The sequence below is a fragment of the Gymnoscopelus braueri genome, assembly GCF_963280865.1.
Source record: "Gymnoscopelus braueri genome assembly, chromosome: 11".
Classification (NCBI taxonomy): Eukaryota; Metazoa; Chordata; class Actinopteri; order Myctophiformes; family Myctophidae; genus Gymnoscopelus; species Gymnoscopelus braueri.
The window spans coordinates 7512504-7526030 of record NC_137613.1 but is presented as its reverse complement, the minus strand read 5'-3'; the positions used below and the strand labels follow the sequence as shown (position 1 = coordinate 7526030).

The 13527-nt window shown below is 42.2% G+C and overlaps 2 protein-coding genes across 2 annotated transcripts in view; both read left to right on the top strand.

Moving 5' to 3' along the window:
- Positions 1–13527, top strand: part of LOC308094700 (uncharacterized protein) — a 353814-nt gene that overhangs the window by 271227 nt on the left and 69060 nt on the right. The window lies entirely within an intron of this gene.
- crtap (cartilage associated protein) lies at positions 1121–12002 on the top strand. Its single transcript, XM_080442802.1, has 8 exons — positions 1121–1437; positions 5990–6253; positions 7454–7603; positions 8869–9040; positions 9531–9659; positions 10018–10163; positions 10599–10682; positions 11291–12002. The coding sequence occupies exons 1-8, from the start codon at positions 1225–1227 to the stop codon at positions 11330–11332; spliced, it is 1200 nt and encodes a 399-aa protein (XP_080298928.1). The 5' UTR covers positions 1121–1224; the 3' UTR covers positions 11333–12002.

The window sequence follows — 13527 nt, the reverse complement described above, 5'->3', positions numbered from 1 at the left end:
CCAGAGCGCATTCCTTCCTCTCACTGTTTTAAAGGTCAGAAGGCAAGGCATCGCACTTTAGGATCTCATCTTAGATCTTAGTTTAGTTTAGTAGAGTTTACTATACAAACTTTGTAGGAAGGGGGGGGGGGGGTCCCCTCTTATTTCCCAGGGAGGAATGTCTCTACGTGGCAATGGGAGGGGGTTGGATGGTATTATGACGTTTTGATCTCAGTCACCAGTCAGTCACCAGGGGTCTAATTAGTGGTCGGGGAACATCCCTAGTCTGTAAAGAAGTGGTTGTATTTATTCAGATGGGACAAAACAAATATAATACCATCATTCAGGAGAGGAAAAAATGTACTACTAGTGAAATGTAACATGAGACTGAGCTGAGGTAGCCCTGAAACATGACTGTCAAATCATGACAGTCATGGCGAAACTTCCACCTGGTTTTGGCACTTTCTCCATTTATAACCCGTACATCTACATAAACGTTTCGATTTCAAATATAAAGTGCTTAACCCACGGCCACGGATGTTACAAGTTCAAACGGGTGGGTCTAAGTACCCGTATCTTGCGTATTGTTCAATAAAAAGCATTTTATTCCGATTGGTGGTCATTTTCTCCATATGCCTTCAAATACGCGACCCTATCGGTTGGGAGGTGTACTGCACTCTGATACGTTGTAACTCTGTGAAAAAATGGCCGCCAATCGAATTAAAATCTTTTTTATTAAACAATATGGAAGATACGGGTACTTAGACCCACCCGTTTGAACTTGTAACATCCGTGGCCGTGGGTTAAGCACTTTATATTTGAAATCTGAACATCTATGTAGATGTACGTGTTGTAAATGGAGAAAGTGCCAAAACCAGGTTGAAGTTCCGCCATGACGCTTGTGACAGACGAGCGTCATCGTGTGAACCATGGCCACTAGTCTACTACTAGTGAAATGTAACATGAGACATGAGCCGCTTCATCGCATCCATCCAGGACAGGAGTAGAACAACATAAACAGTGATTTAAGTGGGAGGAGGAGCAGCAGCTCCAGTAGCGACCCCCCCCCCCCCCAGCCCAGTGACCGGGGGGGGCAGGGTGTGATGTGTCCGGATACGTGGTGGAAGTCGAGGCGGTGCTACTAGAGACGAGACCCACAGACTGACGCGCACCACGCAAACACACAAGCGCAACAAAAAGTTGGGGACGTAGCTGCTATACTTTAGCCCCTAGGAGAGAAGAAAGATGGCCTCCTCCTCCTCCACCACCACATCTTCTCTAGTGTTGTCCACAGTGGTCCTCCTGTGTGTTTTCTGCTCGGTGGTCCGCGGTCAGTACGAGAAGTACAGCTTCAGGTCGTTCCCCAGACACGAGCTCATGCCGCTGGACTCAGCCTACAAGTACGCGCTGGACCAGTACACCGGCGAGAAGTGGAAGGAGACGGTGGAGTACCTGGAGGTAAAGTATAACTGTCTTAAAGTACATTTACTCAGTGGTGGAAAGTAACTAAGTACATTTACTTAAGTACTGTACTTAAGTACAATTTTGAGGTATTTGTACTTTACTTGAGTATTTCCAATTTCCAATACTTTTACTTATACTCCACTACATCTCAGAGGCAAATATTGTACTTTTACTCCACTACAATTATTTGAAAACTTTACTTACTAGTTACTTCTCAGATATAAATTATGATATTATGATACATACATTAACCACTTTAGCCCTATTTTATACATAGGCTATTTGAAAATAGCAGATCTACAAGCTCACAACGAGTCGCAATGCGACGCGTTGTGAGCTTGTAGATCGGCTATTTGAAAATATTTTAGTACTTTTACTTTTGGTACTTTAAGTACATTTTGATACCAATACTTTTGTACTTTTACTCAAGTGCATTTTTTATTCTGGACTTTTACTTGTAACAGAGTATTTCTATAATGCAGTATTGGTACTTTTACTTAAGTAAAGAATTTGAGTACTTTTTCCACCACTGCATTTACTCAAGTACTGTACTGTACAGAGTACCTGGAGGTCATTGGTGTAAAGTAACTAAGTACATTTACTCAAGTACTGATCTTAAGTAGGGTTTTAAAAGTTGTATTTATTCAGATGGGAGAAAACAAACAGCCTTTGATGTTATCAGGGGAGAAAACAGCTACCTTCTGTTTTCCAATGGTGTTAAGTAACTTAAGTACAAGTGATTTTCTTTGTTAAAATAGGTGTTAAATAGCTTTATATTCTGATAGTACTCATTGCTAATAATAAGTCTATAGCAATTTGCTATAGAGTGTTTGTTCAGTAACATGAGTCTCCATGTCTCTCCAGCTCTTTATTAAACAGAAAATTGGTCGGGAAAACAGGTCGGGATACCAATTGTATCCAATCAGGATGGAGAACTCAGTCAGACTCGGGATACAGATTAAACAAGTGAAATTGGAAGTGATGACACTAAGAAATGAGCAGATACACAATGGACCCTTCGCTAAACCCCACCCCAAAAGCGATTGTCCAATGCCAGCTTAGCAACCGTTGTTAGCCTGGCACAGGTCTGGCAAGCTTTCGTCACCTGCCATAGCTGTCAATGTTATTTCGCCCGCACACACACAATCATTTGCAACATAATAGCAAGAATAGGAATACCACGATAACGCAATGGTGACTATGAACCACGTACCCAAACCCGTTGGAGGCTGCTTTTCCCAAGCTGAAATCTGCACTTAAACTGCAAGGCTGAATATGGCTGTGTTGTTGAACACATACACAGCTTAACGTCAGGAAAGTTACACGACTCACTCGCCCAGGTGGTGTCAACAATAGGCTACTAATCACCGTGATCGTAACAAAATTCAGAATCACAGCGCTGCCTGTTTCGGATTCCGCACGTTAAAGTATATTAATTCATTTGTTCGTCTATTTATTAACTGCTACTGTAGTCTTACCCTGCGGTACATGAAAACTCCTGTTACAGTCATGGATCAACTTCAACCTGGTGTTTGCACTTTCTCCATTTACGGTCCGTACATATATATAAACGTTCAGATTTCAAATATAAATTGCTTACCCTATGGCCACGGATGTTAAAATGATGCACGGGACTCTCAAAAGTACCCGTATATTCTGTATTGTTCAATAAAAAGCATTTTAATCCGATCGGTGGCCATTTTCTCATAGAGTTATAATGTATCAGAGTGCAATACACCTACCAACCGATAGGGTCGCTTTGTTGAAAGCATATGGAGAAAATGGCCACCGATCAGATTAAAATGCTTTTTATTGAACAATACGGATGATACGGGTACTTTTGAGAGCCCGTACATAAATGTAACATCCGTGGCCATGGGATAAGCACTTTATATTTGAAATATGAACGTTTCTGTAGATGTACGGGCTATAAATGGAGAAAGTGCAAACACCAGGTTGAAATTCATCCATGACGGTCGAGACAGACGACCGTCGTGTATCCATGGCTATTACTCCCTCTAACATTTCCCGTGTTTTTAGTTTATTGAAATAATGTCATGCACATTTGTCCAGTGCATAGCCTACTGCAGGCCTTGTTGACTAGATTTAGAAGAGATTTTGAAGCTATTGCTGCTGAAATTATCGATTATTTTTAAGGGGAAAAGCCGTCATTTAACATGCAAGTCAATGGGTGAGAAGCAGAGATTGCCAGGCGCTGCCAGGCCTGGGTGTGACTAACTTCGCACCACCAGTCACAGAGTGGAGTGGGTGGGGCTTAGCGAAGGGTCCATTGGAACTGGAACACATAAATGGGTACTCTCTCCTGATTGGCTGAGATTGTGTCACCTACCTAAACATTTATTTTCTGTTCATTAAAGAGCTGGAGAGACAGAGAGACTCCCGTTACTGAACAAACACTATAGCAATGATTACTATCACAATATAGTGCTTTAACAAAACTTTTTGTTTAACCAAAAAAATATCACTTACCCTACTTAAGTACAGTTCTGAGGTATTTTCTTTACTTTACTGGAGTATTTCCAAATTTTCCAAAGTACTTTTACTTCTACTCCACTACATCTCAGAGGCAAATATTGTACTTTTTACTCCACTACAATTATTTGAAAACTTTAGTTACTAGTTACTTTGTAGATTTAAGATTATTATTTCAAAACATACAGTAACCACTTCAGCCCTATGTACATTTCGGCCATTTGAAAATAGCCGATCGACTACAAGCTCACAATGCATTGTGAGCTTGTAGATCTGCTATTTTCAAAAACTTGAGAAATGGGACGTTCTCCATAACGACTGAGTACTTTTACTTTTGGTACTTTAAGTACATTTTGATGGATGCCAACAATACTTTTGTACTTTTACTTCTTTTACTTAAGTAAATATTGAATTCCGGGACTTTTACTTGTTACAGTAATATATTTCTACATTGCAGTATTGATGCTTTTACTTTAAGTAAAACATTTCCAGTGAAATGGCAACTGAAGTAATCAAAAAAGTCAACCAAAGAACAAGATTTTTGTACAGGATCTCCTCACTGGTCAGTAAGAATACATTGAGGACTCTTAACAGGAGCACTCATATTGACTATGCATGCACCTCATGGTACCACAGCACCACAAAGGCCGTAAAAACAAGGCTCCAGACATCCCCAAAACAAACTTACTGCTTGGCCTTACACCTACAACTCATCTAACCCCTGCTCATTTCATTTGCTATGGTGGGATGGCTCAGGGTAGAGGACAGAGTACAGCAATTTGCAATGGGCCTGGTCTATAAGATACACTACACATTACATTACATTAAGTCATTTCGCAGACGCTTTTATCCAAAGCGACTTACAATAAGTGCATTCAACATAGGTAGGGAACGAAACTACTAATCACCAGAAGTATTAAGTGCATTCTCTTCTAAAACAATCGACTAAGAGTATACCTAGCGCTAAAGTAAAAGTGCAATATATCAGCTACCTACTTTCATAAACAGATGGGACAAAGTAGGAAAATCAAATGAGCAAGAGCGAAAACAAATAAGTGTATCGAATAAACAAGATCCAATAAGACAAGAGCTCGTACAGCTAATTGACAACAAGAAGGCCAGGCAAAGAGGAAGGGTAGTGTATCCTGAAGAGGTGGGTTTTCAGCCTGCGGGCAGTGACTCTGCTGTCCTGACATCAGTGGGGAGTTCATTCCACCACTGTGGGGCCAAAACAGAAAAAAAGCTGTGACCGTGTAGATCGGCCAGAAGGACCCTTGAGCGACGAGGCAATCAGTCTGTAAGCTTTGACCATAGCCTGGAGGTAAGAAGGAGCTGTTCCTTTCACTGCCCTATAGGCTAGCACCAGGGTTTTAAACTGGATGCGAGCCGCTACGGGGCGCCAGTGTAAAGAACGGAGAAGGATGGTTGTGTGGGAGAACTTGGGGCGGTGTGAACACCACAAAGACACGCACCTGTAAACTACTTAAAAAAACATCAATGACGTCCACAAACACAACACCAGAGGGAGCTCCACTAATCACGTTCAACCCAGATTTGGCTCAAACAAGGGGTTAAATCGGTTCTCCTGCTATGCCACAAAAATGTGGAAGCCCTACCTAACAGTCGTAAAGGAGTATAAATCCCTACTCTCCTTCAAAACCGCTCTAACCCTTTAAGACCGGGGAACTCATCTGTGTCATTTTAAGATTTCTTTGGCTATTCAAAAATAGCAGATCTACAAGCTCATAAGCTATGAGCTTGTAGATCTGCTATTTTTTTAATCAAATTTCTTTTTTTTAAAAACTCAAATCTTTGCTTTTTTGGGGGGGGGGGAACAACATATTTTGAGATGGGGGCCCGCGACCAAATACATATCATTTTGGGGGTCCTTGACATGAAAAAGTTTGAGAACCACTGATATTATACTAATTATAGAAACATATTTTTTTTTCTAAAAATGACACTTAAATGGCACTTACAGGTGGCTGCAATTCAAAACTGTCAAAAGCCACTAAAAGTCAAAGCCTAACCTTTTTCTCCACCACTGCTGCAGGTGTCGCTGCGCCTCTACCGGCTGCTGCGGGACAGCGAGGCCTTCTGCAACCTCAACTGCAGCTCGCTGCGCCTGGACGACGAGGACAAGTTCCAGGAGTTCCCGGAGCTGCGGGTGTTCGGCAACGTGATGAAGCGCGCCCAGTGCCTGAAGCGCTGCAAGGGCGGCCTGCCCGCCTTCAGGCAGACCATGCCCAGCCGCGACACCGTGGAGGAGTTCGAGAGGCGGGAGCCCTATCGCTTCCTGCAGTACGCCTACTTCAAAGTGAGTGAGAGGCATCATACGATTCATTCTGGATTTTTGTGAAACGTGCGTATTTGTGAGGGCAAATGTTGTGTGTGGGGTTGTGTATGTGAAAAGGGGACGGCTGTATGTATGTATCCTTTAACCCATTAAGACCCGAGAAGATTCTAGAATAGTCTTCTAAATCCTAACAATTTTTTGAAAGAAAAACCCACATTTTTTTTCCTCGATTTTTCAAAAATAGCAGATCTACAAGCTCATGCCGCGCTATGAGCTTGTAGATCTGCTATTTTTGAATAGCCAAAGAAATCTAAAGTGACACAGATGCGTTCCAGGTATCAATGGGTTAACCCATTGAGACCTGAAGCCGATTCTACATGTCTCCTAAATCTCAACAGTTTTCTGAAAAAACGTATGTTTCTATATCAGTGGTGCTCAATCTTTTTCATGTCCAGGACCCCCAAAATGATATGTATTTGGACCCCCATCAAAATATTTTGTTCCAGGGACCCCCCAGAAGCAAAGATTTGAGTAAAAAATGTTCGCTTTAAAAGTATATATATTCAAAGATTTGCAAACATTTTCACGATTTTTCAAAAATAGCAGATCTACAAGCTCTCGTAGCTATGAGCTTGTATATCTGCTATTTTTGAATAGCCCAAAGCGTAAAATAATGCTTTTTAGCTCAAATCAAAAAATGACACGGTTCCAGGTCTTAATGGGTTAACCAAGCATGAAGCATAGTAGTGTATAGTTGTCTGTCATAAAATGTTTCGATGAATTGAGTGCAAAGGACCCCAATGGAAACGAGCCATAGGCTTTCTTGTACTCTCCTGTGCTTTTTTTGCAAACTGCTAATAAAGTATTAAATCAATCAATCAAACTGCGACCTGGGGGGTCCCCGAAACCCACTTTGAATACTGCTGCATGTCTGACGGCATTTTTTACTGTTTGTCATGTTGTGTTAACCCATTAATACCTGGAACGCATCTGTGTCACTTTAGATTTCTTTGGCTATTCAAAAATAGCAGATATACAAGCTCATAGCGCGGCACCGAGTGCCGCGCTACGAGCTTGTAGATCTGCTATTTTTGAAAAATCTTGAAAAAATATTTTTCTGATTTTTTTCAAAAAATGTTAGGATTTAGAAAACATTTTTAAGAATCGCCTCAGGTCTTAAAGGGTTAATGTGAACATGTCGTTCATTCTGTCCCCATGCAGTCTGACAACCTGGCCAAGGCGGTGTCGGCGGCTCACACCTTCCTGCTCAAACACCCGGACGATGAGATGATGATGAGGAACATGGCTTACTACAAGAGCCTCCCTGGAGCCGAGGACCACCTGAAAGACCTGGAGACCAAAACCTATGAGGTACACACACACGCACACGCACACGCACACACACACACACACACACACACACACACACACACACACACACACAGTATTAACCCTTTAAGACCTGAGGCGATTCTTCAAAATGTTTTCTAAATCCTAACAGTTTTTTGAAAAAAAATCCCAAATTTTTTTTCAAGATTTTTCAAAAATAGCAGATCTACAAGCTCATAGCGCGGCACTCGGTGCCGCGCTATGAGCTTGTATATCTGCTATTTTTGAATAGCCAAAGAAACCTAAAGTGACACAGATGCGTTCCAGGTATTAATGGGTTAATACATAGTAGTCAGTAGTCGCACACCCCCACGGCTACGGTTACACCTGTTTTGTGCAGCCTTTAAAAAAATGGAGTAGCTTTGCAGCCTTGAGCATTAATCTGCTTCAAATTGACTTTTTCTCTACTTGAGGCGCCCTGGTGCATAGAACGCAATATGCCAACAAGCGCTCCGGTTCCCATTGAAAACCATTGCAAAAAGACATAGGCCACATAGGCAGACACAAAGTTAGGTGTGACCGTAGCCTTTAGGCAGGTGCTGGACCAAAAGAAGATAAAAGAACTGTACACTGTATTTCCCCTAAAGTTTTTTATTTTATTATTATTGTCTCCGCCAGGCCGAAGGCATGGTGGAGAGTATGTTTTACCCTCCGTGTGTGTGTGTCCGTCTCAGCCAAGCTAACATTGGTCAAGCTTCACGTGACACGTGACAATATGGAATATTCTACCGTGATTGGCTGACTCTATTCAGACCCTTTGCTTTGATTGGCTAGCGAGACGCATGATGAAATAATAACCTATAAATAGCACCACGCACTTCAAAAAAAATATTTTTTTTGAAAAGTGAGCTTCCATCACTGTGATGACCACTGTTGTTTCTAAATAACACCGCTCACTTCACACTGGGTGTGATTTTTGTCTCCGCCAGGCCGAAGGCATGGTGGAGAGTATGTTTTACCCTCTGTGTGTGTGTGTGTGTCCGTCTCAGCCAAGCTAACATCGGTCAAGCTTCACGTGACACGTGACAATATGTAATATAAATAGGTAAGACAGGATTAATCAGGAACAGTACTCGCCTGGCGGAGACCTGTGCTCCGAGGAGCACATTTTCTAGTTTATTATTAAATTGTTTTCCAAAAAGCATCAAAGCCCCCAATTTGATAGAGAACATGGTGTTAAAGCCCTCCTTTTAAATAAAATAAATGTTAACCACTTCAAACCTTTTCTGTCATGTTCTGTGTTCCAGACTCTATTTGTGCGCTCGGTGCGGGCATACAACGGAGGCAACTACCGGACCTCGGTGGCCGACATGGAGCTGGCACTGCGGGACTTCTTCAAAGTTTACGACGAGTGTCTGGCCGCTTCGGAGGGCGCGCGGGACGTCAAAGACTTCAAAGACTTCTACCCGTCTATCGCCGGTCAGTCACGTCTGTCTGCTGTCCCTATAGCTATATCGTTTTGTCTACACGTCTGTCTTTGAGACCAACTGCATTTCCTAGTCTCTCTAATAGATGGCCACCTGGCCAGCATGTCTTGCGCCGAAAATAGCCGATCTACAAGCTCACAACACGTCACAGCGTGAAGTGTTGTGAGCTTGTAGATCGGCTATTTTAGGTTATTTTAAGATTAAAGAGTGTTCGAAGTTGTCAAACTAGCGATAGAATAAAGAGTGTTTTGAATAGTGTTTGAATTGGTCAAAGTAGCAGGATAGAATACCTGTTCAGTATCATCTTCCGTATGGTCTTGGATATTTCATTCAATCTGTGATTTCTTCAACTGGTTGTCTGTATGTAGAACAGTAGGAAAAAGCAGGTTTGGTTTTAGAATGATGATATGATACCTAAACATCATTTGTTTTTGAGATTTTAATGAGCTTTATCCCCATGCTCTCTGTGTTAACCCATGCAGACCACTACATCGAGGTGCTGGAGAGGAAGGTGAAGTGTGAGAGTGACCTGACCCCCGTCGTGGGAGGTTTCGTGGTGGAGAAGTTTGTGGCCACCATGTACCACTACCTGCAGTTCGCCTATTACAAAAGTGAGTGTTTTTCACTAGGGTTGCCACTGGAGTGACGTCTTTGTGTCTCCTATCGGAACCGCTGCCGGTCATCAAATTATTGGCTTAGGAATGCGACAAAAATAAAATAAAATCATGAATTCAAGTCTCCCATGGGGTGACTAATTGGGGGTGAACCATCCCTTTAAGGGCCTTATTGTGTTTTTATCCTCTGTGATATTGAGTCTGCTGTATGTTGTGGCAGGGCTGATGTGCTCTTTTCCTTTTATCACCAAATACTAACTAGCTAACGGCTCTGCAGCTGGCACACGGCCGGCCGTCCGTCCCTTCATTCATAAATGTACAACGTTGTGGGTTTGTCTGTGTCTTTGTGCCACAGTGGACGACCTGAAGAACGCGGTGCCGTGCGTAGCCAGCTACATGCTGTTTGACCCCAACGACGAGGTCATGAAGAACAACGTGGCGTACTACCGCTTCCACAGGGAGAAGTGGGGACTGGTAGACGAGGACTTCTTCCCCAGAGCGGTCAGTAGAGTTCTCCAATTCTGCCCGATCCTACCCGACCCGATGTTTAAATGCTAATTAGTCGGGCCGGGCCGAGCCTACTCCACTACAATTATTTGAAAACTTTAGTTTCTAGTTGCTTTGTAGATTTTTGTTATTTTTACAAAATATACACCTCTAACCACCTCAGCCATATGTTTCGGCCATTTGAAAATAGCCGATCTACAAGGGTTGTGAGCTTGTAGATCTGCTATATTCAAAAGATTTGTATACAATGGAACATTTCACATAAGGAGTACTTTTACTTTTGGTACTTTTAAGTATATTTTTGAATTCCGGACTTTCACTTGTAATTTCTAGTTTGCAGTATTGATACTTTTACTCAAGTAAAGACATGCGAGTACCTTTTCCACCACCGTCATTAATGTAAAGTGTGCGTGCGTGCGCGTGTTACAGGAGGCAGTGCGGTACTTCAACCAGACCACCATGCAGCTAGAAATGCAGGAGTTCTCCAAACAGCGCCTAGTGAGCGACGACGAGGTACGTGCCAGTGTTCACGTGTGTGTGTGTGTGTGTGTGTGTGTGTGTGTGTGTGTGTGTGTGTGTGTGTGTGTGTGTGTGTGTGTGTGTGTGTGTGTGTGTGTGTGTGTGTGTGTGTGTGTGTGTGTGTGTGTGTGTGTGTGTGTGTGTGTGTGTGTGTGTGTGTGTGTGTGTGTGTGTGTGTGTGTGTGTGTGTCACAAGATGCTTCCTTGATTCCAGGGCAGCAGATGCACATCTAAATAGCGCTGCATGATTCGTGTAAAAGTGTGACAGTCACAGTTTGAGCTCCTTTGCCGTTCTCATGGCCGTCTCCTCTGTCTGGAATTAAGGACATAAACAAAGCTTCTTTAGTTGGTCAATGGTTTGATCACCGCCTGCAGTCAACGGTGACCTGTTTATCACAAATACATTACCGCAAATGGCCACTAGATGGCAGCGTGACACTAAGATTTCAGTGTGGTATCACTACGATGACTTGGAGTTTTATCTGTGAGAATTCACAGAAGTCATCATGATGGAGGGGAAATATGCAAAGTCACTGGTTGCATAATTGACTTGCAAAACTGTAAGACATTTTCTGTGTGCGTGTGTGTGTGTGCGTCCACAGGGGGAGGTAATGGAGTTCATCGATGAGTTCCTGGATGATTGAGGAGAGCTGCTAGAAAGCATCACAAACACACACTGGCTAAAGACTGAAAAACAAACGCCCCTCCCCCCCCTGTCTCCCCTCCTATTTATTTGCCAGTGTTTAGGTGCCCTGACTTATTACCTGATGTTTGCGATCCTGGAGATGTTTTGTTTGCCTGTGTGAGTTTGTGCACTAAATGCTCATCAGCAGGGCGGGTTGTGGTGACTTTTCTGGTTTGTTTTTTTGTCGTTATATCGTCTTTTAATTGTCATTATATGACAATGTATTCCGCCCACACACACACGTTGTCTGTGTTGCCACTGCTGTTATGTGCTCTACTGGTTCACCTTGTGCCAGTGAGGAGCGCCCGCCGGGAGGACATAGTGCCGCCGTCCTTACTCCTCCTCCTGCTCAACACTCCCCACCAGTGACAAAGGTCGCCCTTTCCTCCGCTCCCCACCTGGCTCCGTACAGACACTCAGCCAAACCGGATGCGGTGGGTTCAAACCCCTACACTCCATGTTGGTGGACAGGTTCTTCACCCCTTGCGCCATCCGAGCACCCGGGCTCGAACCGGGCTCAATGGCGATGATGATGATGATGAGGGCATTCTCAATGTTTTGTGTCTTCAGCCCCCCACTGCGATTTTTTTTTTCTTTTGTCTTTTTTTAAATAAAAATGTTGTCTTATATTTACATGATCTATGGTCCTTTACTGCCAAACTTCAGCTGTGAGCCATCATTGCAATGCAGTGGTGTAAAGTAACTAAGTACATTTATTCAAGTACTGTACAGTTGAGGTATTTTTTACTTTAGTGGAGTATTAAGTATATTTTGATACCAATACGTTTGTACTTTTACTCAAGCAACATTTTGAACGCCGGCCTTTTAATTGTAACAAGAGTATTTTTAATATTGTGGTATTGCTACTTTTTACTTAAAGGACGAATGCTGAAATCTTGTTGGGGAAAAAAATCCTGCCTAACGATGTCACTGGTAGACAGGTTTCTGGCCTGTCCACAGCCCTCCTATGAGAGACAGACTGAGTAGAAAAAAATCGTAGCATTTTATCATGAGTATTAGCCCATTAACTGCCAGAGGTATTTTCATATTTTTTTAGCCAGTGCCAGAGTTTTTCATTGGAAAAAAAAAAGTACTCAGGAGCCGAAATACAGCATTTTTAAGTTAACAAGGAAGTGGATAGGAGTCTAGATCTTCAACTAATCATATCTCCTTGGTCTTTTTTTTTTCACTTCACGTAGATCTACGCGATTGGCATGTGGCGGCTTTAAAGCGGTTCGCGTAGATCTACGTGATTGGCAGTAAATGGTGAGGACCAATTATATGAAGATAGTCATGAGTATTAGTGAGGACCAATTATATGAAGATAGGTTGAAAATGGGTGAAGTCGTCCTTTAAATCACTCAGCTTCCATAGTATCCCGACCTGGAAATGCATTTTCTGTTTAATAAAAGAGCTGGAAAGAGATGGAGACTGCTGTTACTGAACAAACACTCTATAGCAATGAGTGCTATCAGAATATAGAGCTATTTAACACTTATTTGTTTCATGTAGGAAATGGGAAAAAAAAGATGTTTACTCGCGACCCATACAAATTGGTTCGCGACCAAAAGATGGGGTCCGACCAGTGGTGTAAAATGTTTTGGTATTTGTACTTTACTTGGGTATTTCCAATTTCCAATACTTTTACTTCTACTCCACTACATCTCAGAGGCAAATATTGTACTTGAAAACTTTAGTTATACTAGTTACTTTTCATAAATAAATTATATTATGAAACTTCAGCCACTTCAGCCCTATTCTATACCTATGCGACGCGTTGTGAGCTTGTAGATCTGCTATTTTCAAATATTTTATTAAATATATTACTTTTACTTTTGGTACTTTAAGTACATTAGAATTCTGGACTTTTACTTACAGAGTATTTCTATATTGCAGTATTGGTACTTTAAGTAAAAAATGTGAGTAGGCCTACTTTTTCCACCACTGGGCCCGACCAGCTGTTTGGGAAACAGTGGTCTAAAATAATGCTAATTGTTCCACAACATTCTGTTGTCCATGGGTCAAAGACCCATGGACAACAGAACCCTATTATGTTTTAACTGTTAACATTTTAAGCTGGACCCATGCGTTCGTTTATATACTGTATCTTTATAATCATCATCACAATAATAATAATAACAACAGAGAGGTGTG

Bases quoted from the DNA above. Each gene is read 5' to 3' on its own strand.
- crtap (XM_080442802.1), top strand. From the start codon at position 1,225: ATGGCCTCCTCCTCCTCCACCACCACATCTTCTCTAGTGTTGTCCACA. The intron at 7,604-8,868 runs GTACACACACAC...TCTGTGTTCCAG, and splicing joins TGGAGACCAAAACCTATGAG to ACTCTATTTGTGCGCTCGGT. The intron at 9,041-9,530 runs GTCAGTCACGTC...TAACCCATGCAG, and splicing joins CTTCTACCCGTCTATCGCCG to ACCACTACATCGAGGTGCTG.